This window comes from Rhizoctonia solani, chromosome 15, assembly GCF_016906535.1.
Source record: "Rhizoctonia solani chromosome 15, complete sequence".
Classification (NCBI taxonomy): domain Eukaryota; kingdom Fungi; phylum Basidiomycota; class Agaricomycetes; order Cantharellales; family Ceratobasidiaceae; genus Rhizoctonia; species Rhizoctonia solani.
In genome coordinates, this window is record NC_057384.1 from 580,975 (window position 1) to 608,270 (window position 27,296).

The following is a 27,296-nucleotide window of genomic DNA, read 5'->3' on the forward strand; positions in this document are numbered from 1 at the left end:
ACCTCCCCCCTCCAGGCCTTTATCAAATACTATACTAAACTACTACAGATTTGAGGTGGGGGGGATGACATAATCTCTTCTATAATAATATAATATTCAGACCTTGTGTTACACTCCCTTGAAAGATACCATTAGAATTGCCTGAATTTTCTCTTTTTTTTAGTATTTTTTACGGACTTATATCTTTACTTTTTCAATCACGTGATCTTGGCGCTTATTTTATGCCAAGATGCCATGCCAAGATGCTATGCCAAGGGTGCTTAGGAGAAATCCACACTTCTGCGCAGTCTGCAGCACACTTCTTATTTCATTTACATACTTCCTTTCTCATGCGCACAGACTGTTGTAGACACAATCAATACCAGGGAATTTATTCCCATTTTCTTGAATTTAAACAAAATCAAACAGACAACATTTTCAATCACGTGACTTCAGCGCTTATATCATATGCTAAGCGCCAAGCCACATCCCCATCCGCGCTTAACCAGCATACGTAGCCACCTCCACCCATGACGTCACCATGACATGTCAGTGACACGTACACATGAGTAAGGCCAACTGCAGAGCAGGGTTCCTATTGGTTATAGTTTTGCATATACTGTATTTGTAATTAGTCTACCTCTGTAATATATAAGGAGGCCAACCAACCATGGTAACACCCAGGTTGATTACCTCTTGTTGCATCACACAACTGTACAAGGGCCTTATAGCCCAGTAACTTACTTAGTCCACACCTGTACTTGTTGCCTTAAGCGGCTTACTCAATGTAGATACTTAGTTTGCCATTGCCATTAGGGCTTTGGCCATTGTACTTAGTTAGTTCATTGTCATAGGGTACCCCACTGCCGCCTTAAGCGGTTTACTGTATTAGTTACATGGCCACAAGCGCCCGCACCCTCAACGTCCTTACCAATGTCTAGGACACAGACCATGTAGATAGCGCCCCTATTGTTATATATACTGTCCTAGACATCCGTAAGGACGTCAAGGGGGAGGGCGCTTGCGGCCGGATGTAACTAAGTGGAAACCGCGTAAGGCGGTGGCAAGCTATCCTACAACGACAACCAGCTATACTACGGGGATTGAGGCCGTAAGGGCAATGACAAACTATGTAAGTACAACACAGAAGCCGCTTAAGGCGGTATAGGCTAAGTAACTAAGTAGGGTTTTACTGGGCTGTAAGGCCCTTGTACAATGTGGGATGCAACAAGAGGTAATTGACCTGGGTGTTACCATGGTTGGTTGGCCTCCTTATATATTCTACAGGTGCACTATTTACAAATACATTATATGCAATACCTAATCCAATAAGAACCCCGCTCCGCAGTCGGCCTTACTCATGCATACGTGTCACTGACGTGTCATAATGATGTCATTGAGTGGAGGTGGCTACGTGTGCTGAGGTAAGCGCGGGTGGGGACGTGGCTCGGCGCTTAGCGTATGATATAAGCGCCGAAGTCATGTGACTGAAAATATTGTCCGTTTGGCTTCGTTTAAATCCGAGAAAATGGGAATAAATTCCCTGGTATCAAGTGTGTCTACAACACTGCCCCCCCTCTAAGGGCCTTGGCAGTGCCAAGGGCCTTCTTCCTCATTTCTTCTTCATACTTCTTCAAAATTTTCCCCGCATTTTTGAGGTTCTCTTGGGGTTCCCACGTGTTTTCTTCTGGTCCATAGCCCTTCCATTTGACTCTGAAGAACCATTTTCCGCTCCTCTCTTCCATGTCCGTTATCCCTTCTACTTTGTATTCCTCTTCCCCGTCCACGGTGACTGGAGGGGGGCAATTCTTGAAGGCGCGCTTGTCATCCCTTTTGACCTTTGATAATAGTCCCACATAGAAGACATCGTGGATGCGCATAGTTGGGGGGAGCTTGAGCCGGTACGCGCGGTCGGAGATCTTTTCAGAAACTTTGAAGGGTCCCAAGCGTTGTTCTGATAGTTTGGGACTCAGGGTTCTGAGGTTAACGTTCTTGGCATTGAGCCACACTTCCTCTCCTATTTTGAATGGGGTTGGGCTTCCTTCTTCCCCGGCGGTCATTCTTGCCTTAGATTGCCGGAGTGCTGCTTCCACTTCTTTCCATTGGGCTTCCATTGTCTGAGCTAGCTCATTGGCTTCCAGGACATCTGTTGGTACATTGGACGGGGTTAGGGAAGGTTCCCACCCATATAAGGCTTTGAACGGAGTTTTCCCTGTACTGCTATGTACGGCGTTGTTGTATGCAAATTCCGCCATTGGGAGCCATCTTGTCCAGTCCTTTTGATTGATACTGGAGTAAGCCCTCAGGAAATGTTCAATAGAGGGGTTGACTTGTTCTGTTTGCCCGTTGCTTTGTGGGTGGTAAGCCAAAGAGAAGTGCGGGTCAATGCCTAACCGTTTGTAGAGTGCTCGTAGGAACTTGTTGTTGAAGACTCTGCCTCTGTCTGAGATTGTCTTCTCCGGCATTCCATGGCGTTTCCATACGTGCTCCAGGAACAGCTCTGCTAGCTTGGGTGCTTTGAGCTTTTTGGAGCATTTGACAAAGATTCCATATTTTGTGAAGCTATCTACTATGACTAGGATGGAGTTGTTGTTTCCTCCTTTGGTAGGTCTACGATCATGTCATAGGAGACGTGTTGCCATGGCCTGGAAGGAAGTTCAAGTGGTTGCGGAGGGACAGGGGCGTACTTGGGTTTTCTGATCCATTGACAGGTTTCACAGGAGTCCACGTGCCAGTAAGTGTTGGCACAGATCCCGGGCCAATAGTAGTTTCTTGAGACCAGTTCCAAGGTTCGTTGTCTCCCTGGGTGTCCTGCTAAGGGGCTGTCATGGAATATGCGCAGCAGGTCTGTCCTCAGGGTTCCAACGTCAGGGACCACAATTTGCCCCTGGTAGAAGAGTAGTCCGGCCTCCATCTTGTAATCCTTGAATGCTCTTTTGATAGACGTTGGTGCCTTGGATTCATTCTGGAGGAATTGTAATATTTCCTCCAGGGATTTGTCTTGGTCTAGGCTAACCTTGATTTGGCACTGGAGCTCTTTTTCAGGTGTGACTAGTGCTACGTTGGCAAATACGGGGTTGGGGAGCATAGTTTGACTGGCAGGTGGTATGTCGGCATGATCCGATTGGCGTGAGAGTGCATCCGGCTTCCCCAATTGTTTACCAGGGCAATAGACAATTTGGAAGTTATATCCGGCCAGTAACAGGTGCCATCTGGCGTGACAACGGTTGAATGTACGGGACTCCTTCCAATACTCCAAATTACGGTGGTCCGTGAACACAGTGACAGGGTGTAGAGTTCCTTCTAAGAAGATACGCCAGTGTTCAAAGGACCGGATGATTGCTAGTAATTCCTTATCATGCGTGTCGTAATTCTGCTCTGCTCCCTTAAATGATTCTGACAGAAATCCTAGTGGGTGTAGGCGTCCGTCTCCCTGCCGTTGACTGAGTATGGAACCTAGAGCTGCGCCGGATGCATCCGTTTCAAGGAAGTATGGTTTACTGGGATCTGCGTGGCAGAGGACCGGGGCGTTGGTAATGGCATTTTTCAACCCTTGGAATGCTTCCTGTTCTTTGGTACCCCATTTCCACAGCGTGTCCTATTTGACCAGGTTGTGCAATGGTCTTGCCATGTGACTGAAGTTGGCAACAAACCGGCGCAAGAAGTTGGCAAAGCCTAGGAATGATTGAACTTCTTTAACCTTAGTGGGCGTGGGCCAATCTTGTACAGCCTGGATCTTGAGCTTGTCCAAGCTGAAACCTTTGTCCAAAACAATGATTCCCAGGTATTCCACTGAAGTGATGTGGAAGGTACATTTGGATGCTTTACAGAACAATTGGTTTTCCATCAACCAGCGTAGGACTTTGTGGACGTGCTGGGTGTGGGATGCGTCATCCTTGGAGTAGATCAGGATGTCATCAAGGTATATGATGACGCATACATTGAGCAGATCCTTGAACAAATTGTTCATAAAATGTTGGAATGAAGCCGGGGCGTTGGTCAGGCCAAAAGTCATGACAAGGGATTTGTACAGGCCGTACTTAGTGCGGAACGCGGTTTTCCATTCGTCACCTTCCTTAACACGGATGTTGTTGTAACCCCATCTTAGATCTAACTTGGTGAAGACCTTGGCACCACGGAGCTGGGCCATGAGGTTGTCTGGACGGGGCAACGGGTATACATTTTTCTTGGTCTGGTTATTAAGACAACGGTAGTCAACGACCAATTGGCGGGAGCCATCCTTTTTAGGTACAAACATGACTGGGGAGGTGATGGATGATTTACTGGGACGGATCTTCCCAGCTTGGAGTTTGTCCCTGAGCCAATCTTTAAGAGTAGCGGATTCTGCGTCGGTCATGCTATACAAGGGCAAGTTGAGGGGTCCTTCTTCTGTTAGCTCAATTCCAATATCGTAATGCCGGTGGGGAGGAAGCTTGTTGAATTCTTCTTCTCCAAATACCTTGGCGTATTGATGGTATTTGGGGGGTACTCCTTCAAGGGGTTTTTTGTCTGCTTCTTCCTCCTCGGCAATGGCCACGTGGTCGGGAGGTGCGTGAGGGAAGGTGAGAGTACGCATATTCCAATTGATTTCCGGGTTGTGTGCACCCAACCATTTCAATCCCAAGATGGCGGCGTGAGACCCCGTGTTACATATAAGGAAGGTCTTGGTCATTTTCTTGCCATCAAGGGAGAAGGTCAGGACTGCCTTCTTCCAGATTTTGCCAGCCTGGGGGCTCGACCCATCAAGCATGGTAACAGTGCGGGGATGTGGGAGGTCTATCAGAGGGAGGCAGAGTAGTTCCGCTGTGCGGGGGTGTAGGAATGAAGAGGTGGCGCCTGAATCTATCAGGACTTCTAAGTTGTCCGCTTGTTTCTCTGGTGTAATAGAAATGGTGAAAAGTGGGGAGATTCTATTCAAGCTACTCAATATATTACATATTTCTATACAGCCAGAGTCCTTGGGGTCCTTGCGCGCGGCAGCAGGTACCCTTAGTCTTTTCCCAATTTGGGTCCAGACTCTTTGCCAACCTTGGCGGCTTCCTTCTTGACGCCTTCCACCTTAGGCGTGGCTTTCCAGCCAGTTTGGCAATCCGCAAACTTATGCCCTGTTTTACCGCACTTGATGCAGAGGCCTTCAGCCCTGCGGCGGTTTTGTTCCTCCTTGGAGACAAAGTTGGGGTCACTGGAAAGGCGCCCTGGTCTTGTGGCCTGTTGGCCAGTACTTGCCCCCCTATTGGGGGTGGAAGAGTTTCCAGACTTACTACCCTTAGGCGGGTGGCTGGCGCGCTCCTCCCGGAGGGCGTTATCAATGACCAGAGCCGCATTCTGCAGCTCAAGGAGGGTGGTTGGGCGTTGTTTGCGGGTGGCAATGAGGCGGCTGACTTCCCAGTGTAGGCCGCGTGCAAATTGCCCATGGAGGGCGGCATTGTTCCAATCCAGGTCCATGGCAATGGTCCTGAATTTTGTGATGTACTCAGCGCAGGTGCCTGTCTGAGTAAGGTGGGCGATTTGCCGCTCTGCAGCCCTTGTGGCGTCCGGGTTCCCAAATGCAGCCAGGAATTCCCTCCTGAAGTCCTCAACTGTTTGGATGATAGCCCTGTGGGACCCTAATTGGTCAAGGTGGGGGTGTGCCCATGCTCCTGCTGTATCCTTCATGTTCATTAGAAGGAACAAAAGTACCTCCTGATCCGTTGGGAACATGCGCTGGTTGAGGTGGACCCATGCCATCATTCTTGTGAGCCATTGTCGTGACTCATTCCCAATTTTCCCCGTGTAAGCATTGGGGTGATCCACCTTGACCGGGGCTTGGTATGCAGCTACTGGAGCCGCTGGCTGAGGGGCAACAGGGGAGCGGAGCCTGATAGGCAAAGGTGGAGCAGGAGTTTGGACTCTTGGGGGGGCCCGGACAGGAGTTGGTTGGGCAAAGGTGATGGGGGGCTTGGTAGGGTTAGCCCAGGCAAGGAGGGGTGCACTAGGCGCTGGAAGAGGGTCGGCTTTGGGTAGGGGCCTGGGCGTGGCTTTGATTGCCGGTGGTTTCCGGTCTTCTGGTGTGTGGGGTTGGGGCCCATTGCCAGCCTCAATGCGAGTGAGGGTTTGGTCAACTGCTCCCATCCAGTCTTGGGCTTCCTTGTTGACTTCCTTGATCTCCTCGAGTTCCTGCTCAAGCCGGATGACTTGGTTTTGCAATCCCAGGAGGAGGGAGATTGCGCGGCTGAGGGATATTTCCCCGTAGACCTCTGGTTCAAGGCTCCCTGACTCATCGGCGGTTGCCTGAAGAGTGGGTCCCAACTCTCCTTGATCAAGAGGGGATTGGGGACGAGCGGTGCTCCGGGAACAGGTTGCCATCTCATGGGGATATGAGCGGCCTTGGTGGGAAGTGGCGCGTTGGGAGGCGCGGGAGGAAGCGCAAGAGGGGGTGCATGACGTAATGGTGGGCGAGTAGGGGGGAATGGTGCCTGTAACAGGACTTATGGGTTGCTTTTTTGTTTGGGCGCTAAGAACTTGCGTCAACCGCCTAGCGTTGGACAGTCCCTATTGACCAATCAACTGCCGTGTACGGGCGTGATGTGGAACGGGTTTTCTGCAAGCGGGTGGATCTGCTGACTAGTTCCGCTGACAAAGGGTGCGGTGACCGTGGTATGCGGACAATTAGAACCCATCTGCCTTATAGCAATTCGGTACTACCTGGGGCCAACGCTAGTTTGATTATTGATAGCAAAAGGCAAGCCCAATCAGGTGATTTCCCTTGTGCTAGTACAGGGGGCCTTCTTGTTTGTTGGGTCTGAGTAGATGTGCTTGGTGGGCACGGTTTGCAACCGGCTTAAGGTTGATTACCTAGTGTCCTAGACGTCTGTAAGGACGTTGAGGGGGAGGGCGCTTGCGGCCGGATGTAACTAAGTGGAAACCGCGTAAGGCAGTGGCAAGCTATCCTACAACAACAACCAGCTATACTACGGGGATTGAGGCCGTAAGGGCAATGACAAACTATGTAAGTACAACACAGAAGCCGCTTAAGGCGGTATAGGCTAAGTAACTAAGTAGGGTTTTACTGGGCTGTAAGGCCCTTGTACAATGTGGGATGCGACAAGAGGTAATCAACCTGGGTGTTACCATGGTTGGTTGGCCTCCTTATATATTCTACAGGTGCACTATTTACAAATACATTATATGCAATACCTAATCCAATAAGAACCCCGCTCCGCAGTCGGCCTTACTCATGCATACATGTCACTGACGTGTCATAATGATGTCATTGAGTGGAGGTGGCTACGTGTGCTGAGGTAAGCGCGGGTGGGGACGTGGCTTGGCGCTTAGCGTATGATATAAGCGCCAAAGTCACGTGACTGAAAATATTGTCCGTTTGGCTTTGTTTAAATCCGAGAAAATGGGAATAAATTCCCTGGTATCGAGTGTGTCTACAACATATACAGCAGGAAAATCACTTGGAGACACCAAGTTGATTTTACCTTGTCCCATACTCACTTGAGGAGGATATCAGAAACTAGCTAAGTAGCTAGTTGCCAGTAGTATCAACCATTGACCCCTTTTTACTTAAACCTACCACACCTCCAGGGCTCTGCCCCCTCTGTCAACACAGTCAGTCCAGTAGCACCACCCTAAGCGGTTAGTATAGTAGTAGCCTAGATAGTAGATTAGTCAGCAGTGTCTTGTACTAGTTACAGCCTTAAGTGCCTGTCTCCACTAGCATGTACCCACCTTACAGTTGTGTACAACACCTTGCCTGCAGGCATTAACATTGGCCCACAGCTAGGGGGGTGGGGGGAGTGCAACATCCCCCAGCAACTTATATTATTAATATGTCACTGTGCATCATATATACTATATATGTCTTTGACAGTGGATATATATGGTAATAACCCCTCCAGATATGGGTTATAACATACAGCAGGAAAATCACTTGGAGACCCCAAGTCAATTTTACCTTGTCTCTAATCACAGACAGGTTCAGTAGTCCAGCTAAGTAGTTGGAACCTCCAGAAGCATCACACTCACCCCTGCTCAGATAGACTTTCCACACCTCCAGGCCTAAGGCCCCTCCCTCATTGTAGTTAGATCAGTAGACATTGCCTTATGCAATCAGTATAGTTAGTAGCCTAGTCAGATAGCTTAGTCAGCATTACCTTGTACTAGATACAGCCTTAAGCGCCCACCCCCTAGTGTGTACCCACCTTACAGTGGTGTACAACATATATCATACAATGTTACACTCCCTTAACATATACCACTGGAATTGCCTGAATTTTCTAATATTTCTACTATTTTTTCCAATCTTGTTATCTTATGTTTTTTGATCATGTGACCTTGGCGCTTATTATGCCAAGATGCCACACCAAGACGCCATGCCAAGGGTGCTTAGGAGAAATCCATGCTTCTGTGCAGTCTGCAGCATGCTTCTCTTTTCACATGCATACTTCTTTTTCTCACAAGCTTTGATGTTATAACCTTCTTACCTATACCACCAAATTCGGACAATTTTTCTGATATTTCTACTATTTTTTACGAACCCTTTATCTTATGTTTTTCAATCACGTGATCTCGGCGCTTATTATGCCAAGATGCCGTGCCAAGATGCCATGCCAAGGGTGCTTAGGAGAAATCCACGCTTCTGTGCAGCCCGCAGCACGCTTCTTATTTCCATTATATACTTCCTTTCTCACGTGCACAGACCATGTAGATAGCACCCCTTTATCTATATATACAGCAGGAAAATTGCTTGGAGACACCAAGTCAATTTTACCTTGTCTCTTACTCATTAGAGAAGGTAGTCAGCCAGCTAAGTAGCCGGCCCTCAGTAGTATCAGACACACTCACCCCACTTAGTTCACTCATCACACCTCCAGGCCTAAGGCCCCTTTGCCAAGTTCAGTAGTAGTAGACCGCCTTAAGCAGTGATAGGATAGCCTTAGATAGAAGATTAGATACTCAGTGTCTGTAGTAGTTACGGTCTTAAGCGCCTGCTACTAGCAAGTACCCACCTTACAGTGGAGTACAACATTTGACCACCTGTAGATAGTTCTCCTGTGTATAAATACAAGGGGAAAATTGCTTGGAAACACCAAGTTGATTTTACCTTGTCTCATATCCATTGAGGAGGCACCACCAGCCAACTAAGTAGCCAGCCCCCAGTAGTACATTGTTAACCCCCCTACTTAACTCATCACACCTCCCAGCCCTAAGGGCCCCTTGCATTGACAGTGGATACCAGTAGGACGCCTTAAGCGTCATTAGTATAGCCTTAGGATAGATTAGATAAGCAGTGTCTGTAGTAGTATGGCCTTGAGCGCCTGCCCACTAGCAAGTAACCCACCTTACAGTGCAGTTACAACATACAATAAGCGCCAAGTGTCCTAGACATCCTTTAAGGGGGCATCAAGGCAGTGGGCACTTGTGGCCATATGGATCTGAGTAAGAATGTTGTGCACCACTGTAAGGTGGGCACACGCTAGTGGGGTTGGGCGCTTAAGGCTGTACTACTACAAGCAATCACTGAACTAACTAACTACTAAGGCTAAACTACTTGCCACTTAAGGTGGACTTCTACTTCTATCTAATTACAAAGGGGCCGGAGGCCTGGGAGGTGTGGTGAGCGCAAGTAAGGGGTGACTACTGAACTACTGAGGGCCAGCTACTTAGCTGGCTGGGGTTCCTCCTCAATGGAATGAGACAAGGTAAAATTGACTTGGTGTCTCCAAGCAATTTCCCTGCTGTATATATAGACAAAGCACACTATCTACATGGTCTGTGCGCGTGAGAAAAGAAGTACAAATGACAAATGAGAAGTATGCTGCGGGCTGCGCAGAAGCGTGGATTTCTCCTAAGCGCCCTTGGCATGGTATCTTGGCGCGGCATCTCGGCATAATAAGCGCCGAGATCACGTGATCAAAAAACATGAGATAAAGAGTCCGTAAAAAATAGTAAAAATAATAGAAAATTCAGGCAATTCTAATGGTATAACTTAGGAGGTTGTAACAAAGAACCACTTAAGGCAGTGTAGATGCTACCTACAACAACAACTACCTATACTATGGTGACCAAGCCTGTAAGGGCAATGAGGAACTACCTAAGTACAATGGAGAAGCCGCTTAAGGCGGTGTAGCTAGTGACTTAGTAATTACTGGACTGTAAGGTCCTTGTACAAAGTGGGGATGCAACAAGAGGTAATTGACCTGGGTGTTACCATGGTTGGTTGGCCTCCTTATATTCTTCAAGCTATCTAATTACAAATACAATTGTGTGGGAAAAGAAGCTAACTATATGTAATAAGAACCCTGCTCCGCAGTTGGCCTTACTCATGCATACATGTCACTGATGTGTCATGATGACATCATAGGTGGAGGTGGCTACATATGCTGATTAAGTGCAGTTGGGGATGTGGCTTGGTGCTTAGCATATGGAATGAGTGCCAATGTCACATGATCAAAAATGTTGTCCAATTGCCTTTGTTTAAAATCAAGAAAATAGGAATAAATTCCCTTGGTATAAGTGTGTCTACAACACCAAGCCACATCCCCCTCTGTGCTTGCTAAAGCATATGTTGCCACCTCCACTTGATGACATCATTATGACATGTCAGTGACACATAGGCATGAGTAAAGGCCAACTGTGGAGTGGGATTCTTATTGGTCATAGTTTTGCATATAATGTATTTGTAATTAGTTCTCTCTTATAATATATAAGAAGGCAAACCAACCATGGTAACACCCAGGTCAATTACCTCTTGTTGCATCCCCTTATTGTACAAGGACCTTACAGTCCAGAAACCACTAAGTAGATAGTTCATCATTGCCTTAAGCAGCTTACTTGTTGTACTTACCTAGTTGGTCATTGCCCTTACAGCCTTGGTCACTGTAGTTAGCTAGTTTGTTGTTGTAGGTAGCCTCCATACCACCTTATGTGGTTTTCTTTACAAGTCTATATGGCCACAAGCACCTGCTACCTGGACAACCCTTAAGGATGTCTAGGACACCCCACACCACCTTAAACAGTTCAGTAGTATAGCCTTAGTATAGCAGTTTGCATTGTTTAGTACAGCCTCAAGCATGTAAGGTTGAAAATTTATATGGTAACTGTAACATTAGTAATCAAATGTAATAAACAACCTTGTGTGAATCAATACAAGTGAGACAATAGTAAGCCAGAACTTAGAGTCAAACAAGTTGGCTATCAAAGTCAATCAAATTAAAAGTATTTATGTACAAAGTTTTGAGTCTACAAGCTAACTTTTGATAGGTCTTTTTATATGTTTTCTACATGGGTATTCTGCTGTCACATATACTTGTGTGTGGCTTCATTCAGTCTTATTCCAATTCTTGGCCTAGCACTTATGCTAAGGCTTTGCTTCATTATGTCTTATCATTACTGTCTGCAGCTACTGCAGACTTGTTTGTTACTGTGGTATGAATATATATGTATATTTGTCTCTTTATGGTGTGTAAGGCTTGGGGGCCTCAGGGCCATGTCCCAGGGTTGCATGTTCCCTACAAAGCACCTGTTCACCAGCATGTACCCAACCTTACAGTTGGTGTACAACTGTTATAGATAGGGAAAAAAGGTAATAAAACAAAATACTCTAAAGAAGAAAGAAAGATACCAGAAGAGGAGAAAAGACTAATAAGGTAACTGTCTAACTATAAAAGGTAGAAAACTTAGGAAGATAAGTAATAAGAGAAATCTATGCTAGTGAAATTAGAGTATATTAGAGTAGCTAGTTATCTTGCTAGAAGAGTAAGGTGGTTAGTATCAGGGTGATCCCTATCAATAACCAGTAATAAGCGTATTACTGCTCAGCAGGCGACGCAAGGTACAAGCCAAGTAGTATAAAACCTAAATGTCAGTCTCTGGAACTCACTGTAATTTAATTGAGAATTATAGAAATTTATTTTCTTGTCTCCAATGCTAGACAAGGGGGTAAAGGCGTTGTGGAAGCACCAAACACTTAGCAGACAGCCAGGAAGTCTTGGCAGGGTTGCACTCAAGCTGGTTCTAGGTTCCCTGTATAGGTTGGGACCGTCCTAGAGGCTATATGCGCCAAACTTGAGAGCTTTAGGCTAATCTACTATGTATGATACTTAAAGAGATCAATAGAAGTTCTTAAGAGTCACACAGGCTGAGAGAGGATGGTAAAAATGAGATGCATTCAAAAGGCCAGTTCAAGGGGCTATTTATACCCTTGGAGGCCTGTGATTACTATATACAGTAGGGTAAGATACATGACAAGATGAAAAGAGATGAGATGTTAAGTGAGAGCCTGTCTCATAAAGCCATGCCTTATAAGAGTTAGCCTCCAGTTCTAAGAATATCCTTCCCTTCACTAAGACACTCTAGGAAAAGGCTGAAACAAGCTGTGCTCTTAGTGAGGCCCAGACCTTTCTCTTAGCTACTTGGGTCAGTAGCTTCTGGAAAGCAGAGTGCTTACTTAAGAATAGTCCTTCAGTTAGACTCAAGTTATTAAGTCTTTCCTTCAAGGAACTGTTTCTCTCTTAATACCTTGAGTATTTACATGATTAGAAATAGTAGAAATAACAGAAAAATTCAAGGAATATTTCTATGTACTTTACAAGTGTCCGTCTCCACTAATTTCAAGGCCAAATCATGTTTGCTTTGCCATTCTTTACTATTTTATTCTGTTCCATAACAACAACACCCTTGTACACTGAGTGGGATGCAATAAGAGGTAATTGACCTGGGTGTTACCATGGTTGGTTGGCCTCTTTATATATTACAGGAGAGAACTATTTACAAATACATAATATGCAAAACTGTATCAAATAAGAACCCTGCTCTGCAGTTGGTCTTACTCATGCATATGTGTCACTGATGTGTCATAATGATGTCATCAGGTGGAGGTGGCTATGTATGTTGATTTAAGCGCAGATGGGGATGTGGCTTGGCGCTTAGTGTATGATATAAGCACCATAGTCACATGACTGAAAATGTAGTCTGTTTGTCTTTGTTTAAATTCGAGAAAATTGGAATAAAATCCCTGGGTATATGTGTGTCTATGACACACACCAACATGACCACAAGTACGCATATACTTGCACATATGCACTCAGAACCTCTGAGTTCCCACATATAAGAGACTTATGGTCAACATGGCTGGACTTAGTGATATTCTCTAAGTCCAGGTCACATGACCTCCCCCCCCTCCAGTCCTTTATCAAATACTATACTAAACTACTATGGATTTGAGGTGGGGAGGGGATGACATAATCCCTTCTATAATAATATAATATTCAGACCTTGCCCACAGGCTCCCTTAACATTGGCCTGTGGCTAGGGGGGTGGGGGGAGTGCAACATCCCCCAGCAACTTATATTATTAATATATCACTGTGCATCATATATACTATATATATCTTTGACAGTGGATATATATGGTAATAACCCCTCCAGATATGGGTTATGGCAAGGGGCAACAAAGGCCCAAGGGGTATGGATGGGGTAGAGGGCAACAAGGCCTGGGTTATGGGTTTATAGTAATGTGCACTAATGGCCAACTAGGGGCCTGGGCAAAGGGTAGGAGTAAGCTTAGGATAAATTGACAAAGAGGTCAAGTCTTGCTTTTCTAGTGACAACTTGACCTGGTTTATATACATGAAGCAAGCCACATTAAAAACAACAGTAACAAATAGTGAGTCATTTACAATTTCCCATCATATATCAAATATATCATGTGATCTTGATGAGTCATAGATATATACCTAAAAACAAAACTGTCTCAGAAAAAAAGGTAAAAGATAGTAAAAAATCATGTCATGCCAATGAAGGTCATGACAGTTGGCCTCCTTACATATTACAGGGCAAGACTAATTACAAATACATGATATGCAATTCCATATCAAATAAGAACCCCACTCTGCAGTTGGTCTTACTCATGCATACATGTCACTGACATGTCATGGTGATATCATCAGGTGGAGGTGGCTACATATGATGAGGTAAGTGCAGATGGGGATGTGGCTTGGGACTTAGCATGTAATATGAGCACCAAGATCATGTGATTGAAAATGTTGTCTGTTTGTCTTTGTTTAAAATCAAGAAAATCAGAATAGAATCCATGGGTATAAGTGTGTCTACAACATCAGCACATGTAGCCACCTCCACCTGATGACATCATTATGACACATCAGTGACACATATGCATGAGTAAGGCTGCAGTTGGAGCAGGGTTCCTATTTGTTATGATATTGCACATGATGTATTTGTAAATAGCTCACACATAGAATATATAAGGAGGCCAAACCAACCATGGTAACACCCAGGTCAATTACCTCTTGTTGCATCCACTAAGTGTACAAGGCCTTACTGTCCTGGACATGGTCACATGACCAGTACAAGTGGTTGCATGCTGGCCCAAGCCCAAATTTGGGGGGTAGCAGGTGTAATCATGGGTTGTCAGCAGAGGAATAATAGGGCTCTATGGCTTAGTGGTCAAGCTGGTTCAATTCTGGCTAGTTCTATTTTCCTCTGTTTATGACACTTACAGCTGGTAACAACTAAGTCCATAGCTACATAGTCACCTACACTGCCTTAAGCAGCTTCTGCACTGTATTTAGATAACTCATTGCTGCCTTAAGCAGTCTTGTTGTTGTAGGATAGCTGCTCATTGCTGTAGATAGGACCCTTGTTGCCTTAAGCAACTTTCTTGTATTTTGTAACCTGCAGCCACAAGTGCCATCCCCTCAACATCCTAACAGACATCTAGGACAGCCTCCTTATATATTACAGGGGTAAACTAATTACAAATACATTATATCCAATACCATATCAAATAAGAACCCTGCTCCAACTGTGGCCTTACTCATGCATACATGTCACCTATGTGTCATAATGATGTCATTGGAGTGGAGGTGGCTACATTGCTGACTAAGTGTGGAGGGGGACATGACAAGGCACTTTAGAGTATGATATAAGCGCCAAAGTCATGTGATCAAAAATGTTGTCCATTCATGTTGGTTTAAATTTGAGAAATTGGGAATAAATTCCCTGGTATCAGGTGTGTCTACAACAGGATGATCCTCAATGATGTTCATAGCTTTCAGAGGTGGTATCTGAGTTCCCTGCATGGTTTATAAGTACTAAAACCCAACTGTATATTGATCCCAACAGCTATATGCATGGTCAATTATGTTCAACTATATTACAAAGTGACTAAATTGATTGCAGTAGTGTTTTAAATTCTAGAATTGGTTGCATGGATGCATGCCTTTTGGCTTTACAGGGGAGGTCTGTGCCTGGGGTCTGCTTGCCTGTTGGCACGGAATTGGTCTGTATCCAACAGACCAATGATTGAGCAATCTAGAACTTCTAAATCACACTCACACTTACAGGTAGTCACCCATTGATCACATATATGTAAGGGGATTTAGGGACAGAAAATTTGTATTTACAATTCCTGATCAACATTTATCCTACCACTCTTTTGCTTGTACTTTCTATCTGATTGAGACTTGTTCCTTATTGTTGTTGGTTCTGAGGATAAATTGGCAATATTCCTCTGAGCGGGGTTTGAATTGGAATTCAAAATAATCTAATTCACTAGGTCATGTAATAAATACCCAAATTAATCTTTGAAGTGTAGGCTGAGTCAAGCTACTCACACTATGAGCGAGTTGCGTTTTGGTTTGATTTGGGGCATTATCTCCTTGCCATCGTTATTTTTCTTCTTGGAGAATCTGAACATAGATATCAGCGAGGCGGCGCTGACAAATGCCGCCGCCTCAGCAAAATAGATGCCTGGGCATTTACTGTAGAAGTTTATAGATATTCCTGTGAGACAAAGTTGGTGGATCATTTCCGAGTAGAGTGCATACCGTCTTCCCCACCCAAAAACAGGTGGCTGTAGAACACTAGGATCCAGGTATCTGTCTGGGTTGAACTGTTCAGGGTTTTTGTACATATGGGGATTGCGCGATATAGCCCTAGCGAGCGTGGGAGAAAACTACTATATCAACCACGGCAGCTTGTGCTTGGTTAAATACTCACCAAACATTACCCATACTGATCAATTAATAAGAATAGACAATTGACCCAGTGGAGTAATCAGTTCCATATGTATGCGAAGACAAAGTAACGTTCCTTACACAATTGTCTCTTTTTCAATGTGGTATCCTCGATAAATGTCATCTTTAAAGCATACATGGGGTAATCCTGATGTGTGGGTGAGCACGTTCACTTCTTTGGGGCCTCGAGAAATTTTTACCAAGTGGAACAACAGGGTACATCCGTAGAACTTCATCGACCACGTTCCTCATGTACGGTAGCCGTTCTTGATCTTTAATTGTTGGTAAAGTCACTTGGCCGAGGATGGTGTCGAGCTCCTGCTGGGCTCGTAGTTGTACATCTGGGTGCAAAACCATTGTAGCTATAAAGTTTAGAAGGAAATTTGCACTCTGAAATAGAGGTAGTGGAAGTCAACAAAGTTGATTTTACCCCCTCAATGAATTGCTCACAGTATCCATCCCGGCCGGTGAGTGACCAGGTATATTAGGCCTGGCGTTATCCTACGAACGCACTTGCAGCTGATTCTCTCACTAACCTCCAAAAAAAATAATTCCAACCTCTTTCAATCGTTCCTCTGTCTCTGTGGGACTCAGTCCCGAAAGTAGCGCGTGGCCGGCATCCTGGAGCATAAGACCAAGTAGCGAAATTCAATGAGTTTCGGAAGCCTGAAGATGGTGGGAGTATTTATGTTCAAACACCTTTTAGAAGAAAGGGAAGAAATACTTACAACCTGTTCTTTTGCCCATTCGTAAAGCCTCGTCTTTGCTTCTTCTTGCATTATTCCCCATTGTCTTCCTATGCGTTTCCATCCTGTTCCGGGAAACCAGTCTGGTATATGTAACATTGCTGGGAATACGTTCACCAAAAGTCTCAAAGTAGCACAGTTAGCTCAACTGTCGATGTATTTCATTGTATGCTTACTTGTTTGCATTCCCGCGTGTAGAGCGTGTTCGAATGCGAGTTTTGCCATTGTGAAGAATGGGTCGTCAGGGCCTTGCGATTCGTACCCATAAGCCACTTGAAGCATTGACGACCCTGCCGAACTTTGTGGTTCCATGGATGTTATGCATTAGAAATTGTTAGAAACCAGTAGGACCTACAAAAATAATTCTTTTTTGACAGCCTGGAAGGGCTCGGAATGATTTGTGATATCTAACAAGCTTTTCAAGAGCAATCGAGCCTGTCTTTCCTGCATGGGATTAAACTGAACAACAGCGCGCTTGTTGAGCCAGTTATTCATTATGCGGCGATAGCTACGCGTGAGTTCGCCATATTTGGCCGAGGAAACACTCTTTGTCCAGTTCATTCTGAGTGGGTTAGTCAAGCAAGGGCCTAATCAACAGCAGTGGGAGCTTCAACGCACAATGATGGGTCAGTAACCATTGGTATAGAGGGTCGATCTGAGTAAATCCCCAAACGTTTATCCAAGAGGTCGGAGGCGGCCTCGGCAGAGTTCAGGACGACGATTTTCTGGCCAAATAATTCAAGATAAACAATGTCGGCTAGAAATTAGCTGTATATCAGTTTGCATACATGATGTTGAGATTGCACCAGTTCGACGGCATACATTTGAGCTTTTCTCCAATTTCCGCAAAAGCAGCACATTCTTGACCTGAAGGAATCGAGAATAAGTTGCCTACTAACGGAAGTGACGCCGGGGACGGTGGGTGACGAATGTTAGGTCGACGAGTCAGGCGCCAGTATTGGTAAAATAAAAATGCAGCCAGAGAAATAGGGAGGATTGAGCCGCTTAATTGAGTGTTTGTCATGGTGCTGTGGTGCCCCAGAGCTCAAGAATTGGGGGGGGGGGGGTTAAAGCGTCTCCGTTGTCCGAAATTTATTTGGGGACCTTCAGATTATATGATAACAGGAGCCAGGCGTGCCTGGATGGCATTTTTGGACTGTGAAAGGGGTGTCCATCAGAATACCACCTTGCTTCTTTGCACCATGAGAGCAGGGCCAAAGAGGCGGTTGGTTATCTAGACTCGCAACTATGAGTTTCGTAATCAAGGTACAATCGAATGGCTCAGACCCCAAGGAGTTTAGCGTGAAAAAATGACCGAGAGTCGGCGAATCGAGAGACTCGGTTGTTTCCATGTTGTCCTCTCATAGCCACACAATTCTGATTCGGGGGATGTAGGGACTCCTACCAAACCACCAACGCATACATCCAAAGAGCATTAGTTTCTTGTAAGCAGGCCCCCGGATACCACTTTTCATCACGCTATATGCTTTTAACATATGGTACCTTGGGAAGCTATCAATGTCGACGAGGTTAATAGTAATGCCTAGTGTCAAATCAACATTTCATTACAAACCAAGCACAAACTCAATTAGGGTATACCGCCCCGCTCGTCAGTACATATCAGCGCTATCCTGTACGACCAATCAAAGCGGACCCAGAACCTTGCGGGTCATGTGTCCAAGTGAAGAAAGTGGGTCATGGAAGTAACGGGGATACCGCAAAATACTACCTTGGAATAAGAGTCACGACACATTAGGTTCTCCGTCATTCTCGGTAAACTTTCCTGCACTCATATGAGGAGTACACTGTACAAGGTTATAATGCTGAAGGTCAGTGCGTGTGTTTAAGTGAGAATTGAGCTGAGATCAAAATCAATACATACTGATTTTAGGTATCAATTCTTCCATAGTCTGATTCATGCTGAGGGAGGCATACTAACATTGTAATTTTCAGGCCATATCCTACTGAAAAAAGGAATCTTTTACTGATGTACTGATTTTCAGGATCTTATCACACCACAGTGATATAGTTGCGCTATGCGCATCGAAGATAATGCAGCTGCCTGGTGGGTGATTAAGAGTTAGGGGTGTTGGTTCAAAAGTATTGGCTTAACGACCCTGACCAACGACCTACTGTGTCTTAACTCTGTGATGTTCTATCTATTATTGAATTCAATGGGTCCCAAAGGTTGATACAAAGCTAAACTTCCTAGGACTTGTACTGGTATATCTTTTAGGGGATTTTCAAACGATTTTATTTGGTATTTATTATGGCCTGGACTTATAGCTTGCATTCGCGATCGGATCTCGTGCCCATGTATGTAATTGTTGTTTTAGGAATCGAAGTCAACACATTTAGGGACTCATACACAAAAGTAATTTTATTGTGTGATCACTTGACTGCTGCTACTTTTTTCTTGAATGAATAAGGGCTCGATAAGCAGAGAAATAATCGTGATGAACGTGAAATCTCCAGCAGGGGATATTCTAAGATGCCTGCTAATGGAGGGTATGAGAGATATATCACCAGAGCCCAATATTTCAGTTGAACAAGCATTTGGGTCATTTGATCGACTTACATGTCCAATACTATTGTCAGGCTCCGACGGTTGGCTTACTGGACTTAGATCCGTTCAACGCGGGTGCCCAGATATGGAAATGGCACCAAACACTCGAGTTTTCAAACATTTCAATGTCGAGAGCCTCATTCCTACGGTGATAATGTGCCACCCAAATTCAATTATTTACATCTTCTAAACAATGTTTCATTCCATTGCTCTTTTGCACATACATTCTATGCACTTGGCATCTGCTCCTTGTTGACGTTGATTCCAAGAATCAGGCGGCGGTGGTCCTCTGACCGAGGTTTGAACTCGAACTCAAAATGATCTAGCTCACTAGTCATGTAATGGATAGTTGAATTGATCTTCGAGGTAGAGATTGGTCTGGGCTACTTACACTATGACTGCGTTGTGTTTTGGTTTAATTTGTGGGGTGATCTCCTCGCCATCATCATTTTTCTTCTTTGAGAAGGTAAACATAGAAATTAGTGAGGCAGCGCTGACAAACGCCGAATCCTCAGCGAAATAGATGCCCGGACATTTGCTACAAGAGTTTATAGGTATCAGGGTTGAGATAAAGTGTCATTTTATGTCCAAGCTAGCATACATACCGCCTTCCCCACCCGAAAACAGGTGGCCGTTGGACATCAGGATCTAGGTACCTGTCTGGGTTGAACTCTTCAGGATTTTTGTACAGACGAGGATCTCGTGATATAGCCCTAGTGAACACGAAAAAAATCTCAATCACAATGAGCTGCGATTCTTAGTAAATTAGCCACTTACCAAACATTTCCCATACTGATCAATAGATACAAGCGGATGGTTAATTTGGTAGACCAATCAGTTTTCTAGTTTCGGAAGACAAAGTAGCAGTCCTCACACAATCGTATCTTTTTCAATCTGATATCCCCGATAAATGTCATCTTTGAAGCATACATGAGGTATTGCTAATACATGGTCAGCACACTTCTTCGGGATTGCCGGAAGGCACACACCAAGTGGGATAACAGGATGCATTCGTAGCACCTCGTCGATCAAGTTCCTGATATATGGTAATCGTTCTCGGTCCGCAATGGTCGGCAAAGTAGCTAGGCCAAGGACAGCATCGAGCTCCTGCTGGGCTCGTAACTGCACATGTGGATGCGAAACCATCATGGCTACAACGTTTAGAAGGAAGCTTGCGCTCTGTAATAAATACAGTACAGGTCATGAATCATATTAATCGTATATTTAAGTAAGTTGCTCACAGTGTCCGTCCCGGCTGGTTAATAATCGGGGGTATTAGCATCGCGATTGGTCTTATCGTTCAGTTGTAATTACGACCAATTCTCTCACTGACCTCCAAATAGAATGATTCCAACCTCCTTCAGTCGTTCCTCCTTCTCTGCGGGGCTTAGTCCTGAGAGTAGTGCATGGCCCTGGTCCTGGAGTAAAAGACCAAGCAACGAAACTTGATGCGTTTCAGCAGTCTGGAGATAGTGGGGGGGGGTCTGTAGTAAAATGCCATTTGGAAGAAAGGAAATAAGCGCTTACAACCTGTTCCTTTACCCATTCATATAAACCAGCCTTTGCTCCTTCTTGCAGCATCCCCCATTCTCTTCCCAGGCGTTTCCAATTTGTGCCCGGAATCCAGGCTGGGATATGTAGCATTACTGGGAACACATTCACAAGGAAGTCTCACAGCGACGTATTTAATCAGACTGCGACTTACTTCATCATATGCATACTTACTTGTTTGCATGGCAGCCTGCACGCCATGTTCGAATGCGGATTGTGCCGTCTTGAAGAAATGATCGTCAGAGCTTTGTGGCTCGTACCCATAAGCGACTTGTAGCATCAGGGAACCTGCGGAGCTTCATGGGGTTACAGATGGATAAGGCAGAAGTGATTGACAACCGGGTAGAACCTACAAAAATAACTGGTCTCTGACGGCCTGGAATGGCTGGGTTTGGCTCGAGATATCCAACAGGCGTTTCAAAAGCATTCGATTTTGTCTTTCTTGCATGGGATTAAACTGAACAACAGCACGGTTGTTGAGCCATTTATTCATTATACGGCGATAGTTCCGCAAGAGTTCGCCATATTTAGCTATGCTGACATTCTTGGCCCAGTTCATCCTGAATTGGCTAGTCAAACAGAGGCCAAGCTAACAGCAACAGTGACTTCAACATACAATGGCGGCTCCGTCAGCATTGGTATGGAGGGTCGGTCCGAATAAATTGCCGAACGTTTATCAAGGAGGTCTGAGGCAGCCTCGGCAGAGTTGAGGACAATAATTTTCTGACCGAGTAGTTCAAGATAAATGATGTCCGCTAGGAATTAGACGTATGTCAGCAAGCGCACATGGTATTGAACCAGTTCAACGGCATACATTTGAGCTTTTCTCCAATTTCCGCAAAAGCTACATATTCTTGGCCCGAAGGGATCGAAAACAAGTTGCCTACGAACGGAAGCGACGCTGGAGACGGTGGGTGACGAATTTTGGGTCTGCGAGCCAAGCGCCAACACTGGTAAAGGAAAAATGCAGCCAGAGATATAGGGAGGATTGAATGGCTCAATTGAGTGTTTGACATAGTGCTATGATGCTCGTATCAAGGTCTCTACGCGCAACAATGGAGAGATGTGGTCAAAGTATCTCGGCTGTGCGGAATTTATCTGGAGAGCTTGACGTGTCATACCAAATAGGAACCAGGTATGTATTCCTGGAAGATAGTTTTCGAATGTAAAAGAGGAGCTCATCAGAACACCGGTTTGCTTCTTTGCGCCGTGAGAATGGGGTCAAAGATGCAATAACCTCTCTAGGCTCGCAACCCCCAGCTTTGTAACCGATCGAGGAATCAATTAGTGCGAGAAATTAACTGAAAATTTGCTAATCGAGAGACTTGATATATGCCCGGTACGTGTTGCTCTCTATTCCTTCCAGAGTTACATAGTATGTTTTATACATAGCCTATCGAGTGGTTCCGTAAAGACCCTGTGTAGAATCTACCAACAACCGCCCCGAGCGTTCTAAGCTACAGAGCGACTCAGAGGCGACGGGCAAGTAATCACGCAACTGTATGCGGGCAGACCCTGGGCTCCATGATTTGGCGTTCGGCAAACTCTCGGCGTCTAATTCGAGGGATGTAGGATCTCTGGGGGCCACCATCAATGTATGCACCCAATCGGTATTGAAAATTTTGTAAAAACGCCTCAGACACCACTTGGAATCACTCGGTATACCTTTAACACATAATGCCCTCGAAAGCGATCAATATTGGCAAGGATAATAGCAATGTCTAGTGTCAAATCAACATTTCATTACAAACCAAGCACAAACTCAATTAGGGTATACCGTCCCGCTCGTCAGTACGTATCAGCGCTATCCTGCGCGGCCAATCAACGCGTACCCAGAGCCTTGCGGGCCATGTGTCTAAACAAAGAAAGTGGGTCATGGAAGTAAGAGGGATACCGCAAAATCCTACCTTGGAGTAACAGTTACGACACATGGGTTCTCCGTCATTCTCGGTAAACTTTCCTGCACTCAATGAGGAGTTGCACTGCACACATCGAAGACAGAGTTTATGATATTTGCGTCCACCCGGTCCGGTAACCTAACCACCATACCATAAATTTGATATTTATGAAAGATAGGGGCTATGACGAAATGCCTACCTGCTCGGCATGATACACGGCCTTGGCACATCGGGGACACTCGACTCTTCCTCCAAAAATATTTGGACTCCCGCCGCCAGTCATCATCGGTCGTATACCGGTTGGAGTCTGCGCAAGGGGTCTGACTGGCGAAGATATACTAGATTGCATGATACCAGCAGTCGGAGTCGAAGCCCCTTGCCGAGTAGTACCAGTAGGGGTTGAAATAACGGGCCGAGTAGGTATAGATCCAGTCGCATTTGGCGTGAGCGGGGACTGGCCGGTGGCGTCAGCTCCGAACATGGTGCGCTTGGTAGGAGAAGGTGGTCCAGCTCGTAGCGCAGCAAAACCTGTGCTTCCTTTCTTGATCGCACTAGGTGAAAGAGGCGCAGGGAAGCGCGACCCTATCGCCGACCTCTGTCGGTACTCGAAATTGTATGTGTTCTTCAGAGGTGCTGTCCTGGGCGGAAGGTCCGGCGCCCGAGTTGAAGAGGATGTAGACAAGGGGGGCGATGGAGCAGCAAAAATGTCGTCCGAATCATCCTTGATTCGTTCTGGAGTGGCGGGAGCGGGTGTTTCCGATGATTCCGACCCAGTAGGGTGAGCTTGAGGCTCATTCGACTCGCTCTCAACATCAAGAACATCATTCTCTGCAACCTCGGTCGCCGGTGATACCGTTCGTGGGGGCGTGAGAGGCGGTTCGTTCCGTGGCTTAGGTCCCGAAGACTGAGAAATTCGACCAGCGAACCCATCGATCGAGCGAGGCGGGGACATAGGTTGAGCACTGCGTGACGGAGGGCTGGCTGGTGGGGAGACCTGCGGGAGATTCTGGTGTCTCAAGTCTATGATATGTCTCAGGTCCAGAACATCTTGGACATCATCATTAAAACACACCTCGAGTGCCGAAACCTCGAACATGACAGGGTTTGCAGTACGGCTATAGAAACATACCACTTGTGAGCCACCAACGAATGGGAGCAAGAGAAGCCTACCTGTTGGTTGTGCTCGACAAGAGAATATGAGTCGAGGCGTTTATTACATGATGTGCATTTCAGGCAGGACTTGTGGTAAGTTTGTCGTCCAGGACCGATGATCTTCCAACGGTTGAACATCATCAGGGTGCGCAATTACGGGTGCAGACGTCATGCTCTACCCACCTGCTCAGCAGCGTACACAGTCTTTTCGCACCGAGGACACTTGGAAGGTCCGCCAAACATATTCATGATTGTGCTTGATCGAAGTGAGAATGGGAAGAATCAAGCCTGAACACGCGTGATGGTTGTTGTAGTTTGTGTCATCAAGACGACGGCCGCCCACTATATTAGCACAGCCACAATTAAGCCTGCCAACGGTAGGCGCCGAACTAATTTCCCCAAGTAATTCCCAAATTAAATTCTATCCTAAATTATGTGTTTCAGGCCAACCGGCAACATTTCCTGAATCGAGGTTTTGGTGACAATTTAACATTCCATCCTACGAGCGATTATTATTATCTCGTGTCATTAAGCCCCCACCTCGAGGCATCTGGTTATCAGCTGAGATATCAAGATAGGCCGAGTTACGAAGAAATAAACTTCCGTGGACGCCTCATACTTAGAGTGCACAAGCCCGAGCAATAATCGCAGCATCATGGGAAACGCTTGACCAGGTTTGCACATAGGGCTAGCTTCACTAATAATACTCTTTCCCTTTTGGCGCCTGATCCGGAAACCCGAAGCCCCTCACCTGTATTCACCCCCATCCCTCCCATTTGTGCGAAACCTTTTCTCAATTCCCAATGAACGTGAATGTATTGTCTTCCTGAAGCTCGGGGAAGAATTTGAGTGGATGCATTTGTAGGACTTGGTAGAGTACATGCATATTGACTGGGTTCGGGACTGCTTAGCGGACATTGTTTACCTGGAAATATTCGCCCAGAAAATCATTGTCAATTCAGTTGGAACTCCCTTCGACCTCCTCGGCAAACATTCAGCACTCTGATCGCTCATCCATGCCAACGGTTGCGGGCCCGGACTTGAGCAAATAGCCACAAGAGCGTCAACTGAATGAAATCCCTGTTTTCTCTGGGGTTCTCCAGAGTTCTCTGATCAGGTGATTTAACCGCGGGGGGCTCTGGAGTTAATTAGCACCTTTTGGAGAAATAAATGATTTCATTGAGAATCCCACAACTTATTGAGGATCTCAGGATGAATTGTTCTAATAAATCAAGCATAATTCAATGGAACAACATTTGGTGATTTTGTCGCAGGACAATGAACAGCTGGCTCATGATCCATGCGCAAACTGTCACTCAATTTTGTAGCTTACTCAGCAAAAACTATTTTTCTTGTAACACCAGGGGTTTGGTAATGGCGTATTGACACACCAATAACATGTCATTACACAAATACATGTGATAACGCTGATGTGATATACAGTTGTAACATCATGTAACACCAATTACACCATTACCAAACCCCTGATGTTACAACACCCCAATTACATGTAATCACATGTTATTCCACCCCACATATTTTGCTGAGTACAGGAGCAGCAAACTCAACCACTTCTTTGCAAACTATAGCTGGCAGCCTGGTACCAGAAGTAGGGTTGGGCCTATATGTTCAGGCAAATGTTCAGAATAAGCTTGAGATCTTTATTGGTAAGGTAGCACTGTATAAGGTTAAAATACTGAAAATAAGAATGTGTGTTTAAGTGGAAATTCAACTGAAACCAAGGTCAATATATACTAACTTTAGGTATCAATTCTTCCTTAGTCTGATTCATGCTGAGGGAGACATACTGAATTTGTAGTTTTTGGGCTGCGTTATACTGAAAAAAGTTATATTTTACTGACATACTGATAAGATCTTATTGCACCACAGTGTAGCCATGCCAAATACCTCAGACAAGGATCAACTACCGTACATTTGGAACCTGATCAATGAGGTCTTTGGTCTCCAACCCATTTCTCCACTCGGTAAGGACTAAACAGTCCAATTATCAAACACGTGCAATCAATTGGCGGATATTTTCTTTGTCTTTCCACATACTTGCAATACCTCATACATGTTTTCAAAGTGACTCTTGGGAGATTTAGGCACAAACCAAATAGGAACACAGTCCAATTGCGCTGTAAGTAAATCCAAACAGATGTCATGCGTATGGTTCTGGATTAAGTGACACTGGACATCAATGGCAGTCAAATCAAGCTGTTTGAGATCAATTCAAACCCTGGTCAAATGAGCTCCTACAAGTCCTACTTGAATATATAGTGACAAATGAAAAGAGAATCAGAATTTTCAGGATTAATGTTGAAGACGGTTAATTAGAGAAGGAAACCAACATGAAGAAAGCTTGTCTTGGGCCAAATCACGGGTACCGGTGTTTTCTTGTTAGGTTTGATCAATGTTTACTAGTATGGCAAGCCAGATGCAAAGGCGTCTACTCAACTAAGTCACTGTTTTCTCTAATCAGGTGGTTTAACTCCGGGGCCCTCCAGAGATCTCTGGAGTTAAGGGATACCTTTTAGAGAAACAGGTGATTTTGTTAAGTAGGTAGATCCACTGAGGGACACCCTTGGTCTCAGGTGGAACTAATCTTCTCTGTCAATAGAAGTTTTCCACCTGTCAAAGATTCTTATCTTGGACAATCATGTAGTGAAGGTACTCACAGACAAACAAATAGCCCACAGCCCATTTATAGACCACCACACAAATGAGCGTTACATCCCAAGAGCTATATCAACTTCCTCTATAGTTAAAGCCCCAGAGGTCACTTTGATATTATGGACAGCATTATCCCAGGCTTTTATGTATGGCTAGCTCTGTTGATACTCTTTCCCCTCTGGCGCCTGGTCCGTAAACACAAAGCCCGTCACCCGCCTTCACCACCGTCCCTCCCGTTTGTTGGAAACTTATTTTTGGTTCCTAATGAACACAAGCACCTTGCATTCATAAAACTTGGCAAGCAACTTGAATGTATTGTGATTAATAGGCTTGACAGATTATGTTGTGCACCACTGTAAGGTGGGCACACGCTGGTGGAGTTGGGCGCTTAAGGCTGTACTACTACAAGTAACACGTACGTAATCTAACTAATAAAGGCTATACTACTTCCGCTTAAGGCGGACTGCTACTACTAACTAATTCAAGGGGGCCTTAGGCCTGGAGGTGTGGTGAGTAAGGGGGGTGGTGAGCGTCTGAGTACTACTGGAAGCCCGCTACTTAGCTGGCTGACTAATCCTCCTCAATGAATATGAGACAAGGTAAAATCGACTTGGGGTCTCCAAGCAATTTTCCTGCTGTATATATAGACAATACTACTAACTACATGTGGTCTGTGCGTGTGTGAATAGAAGCCTACATGTGAAAAG

At 45.3% G+C, this 27,296-nt stretch overlaps 4 protein-coding genes across 4 annotated transcripts; all 4 read right to left on the reverse strand.

Annotated features, from left to right (window-relative positions):
• Positions 1 to 1,538: 1,538 nt before the first annotated feature.
• Positions 1,539 to 4,729, reverse strand: RhiXN_11999 (Retrotransposable element Tf2 protein; the record flags this gene model as incomplete). The annotated part of the gene is made up of 3 exons (XM_043331814.1): positions 1,539 to 2,589; positions 2,667 to 3,577; positions 3,629 to 4,729. The coding sequence occupies 3 exons, from the start codon at positions 4,727 to 4,729 to the stop codon at positions 1,539 to 1,541; spliced, it is 3,063 nt and encodes a 1,020-aa protein (XP_043186575.1).
• A 239-nt stretch (positions 4,730 to 4,968) lies between these two features.
• RhiXN_12000 (Retrotransposable element Tf2 protein) lies at positions 4,969 to 6,324 on the reverse strand (the record flags this gene model as incomplete). Its single annotated transcript, XM_043331815.1, has 1 exon — positions 4,969 to 6,324. The coding sequence occupies one exon, from the start codon at positions 6,322 to 6,324 to the stop codon at positions 4,969 to 4,971; it is 1,356 nt and encodes a 451-aa protein (XP_043186576.1).
• Positions 6,325 to 16,080: 9,756 nt separating this feature from the next.
• On the reverse strand, positions 16,081 to 17,773 carry RhiXN_12001 (cytochrome P450 family protein; the record flags this gene model as incomplete). Its single annotated transcript, XM_043331816.1, has 9 exons — positions 16,081 to 16,151; positions 16,204 to 16,393; positions 16,454 to 16,504; positions 16,562 to 16,624; positions 16,732 to 16,850; positions 16,926 to 17,047; positions 17,105 to 17,311; positions 17,368 to 17,506; positions 17,572 to 17,773. 9 exons carry the CDS (start codon positions 17,771 to 17,773, stop codon positions 16,081 to 16,083), a joined length of 1,164 nt encoding a protein of 387 aa, XP_043186577.1.
• A 1,769-nt stretch (positions 17,774 to 19,542) lies between these two features.
• On the reverse strand, positions 19,543 to 23,860 carry RhiXN_12002 (cytochrome P450 family protein; the record flags this gene model as incomplete). Its single annotated transcript, XM_043331817.1, has 16 exons — positions 19,543 to 19,645; positions 19,707 to 19,853; positions 19,921 to 20,028; positions 20,093 to 20,107; positions 20,190 to 20,256; positions 20,305 to 20,494; positions 20,557 to 20,570; positions 20,649 to 20,799; positions 20,843 to 20,985; positions 21,041 to 21,162; positions 21,220 to 21,426; positions 21,483 to 21,621; positions 21,681 to 21,796; positions 22,699 to 22,721; positions 22,774 to 22,902; positions 22,964 to 23,860. 16 exons carry the CDS (start codon positions 23,858 to 23,860, stop codon positions 19,543 to 19,545), a joined length of 2,571 nt encoding a protein of 856 aa, XP_043186578.1.
• Between the last annotated feature and the right edge of the window lie 3,436 nt (positions 23,861 to 27,296).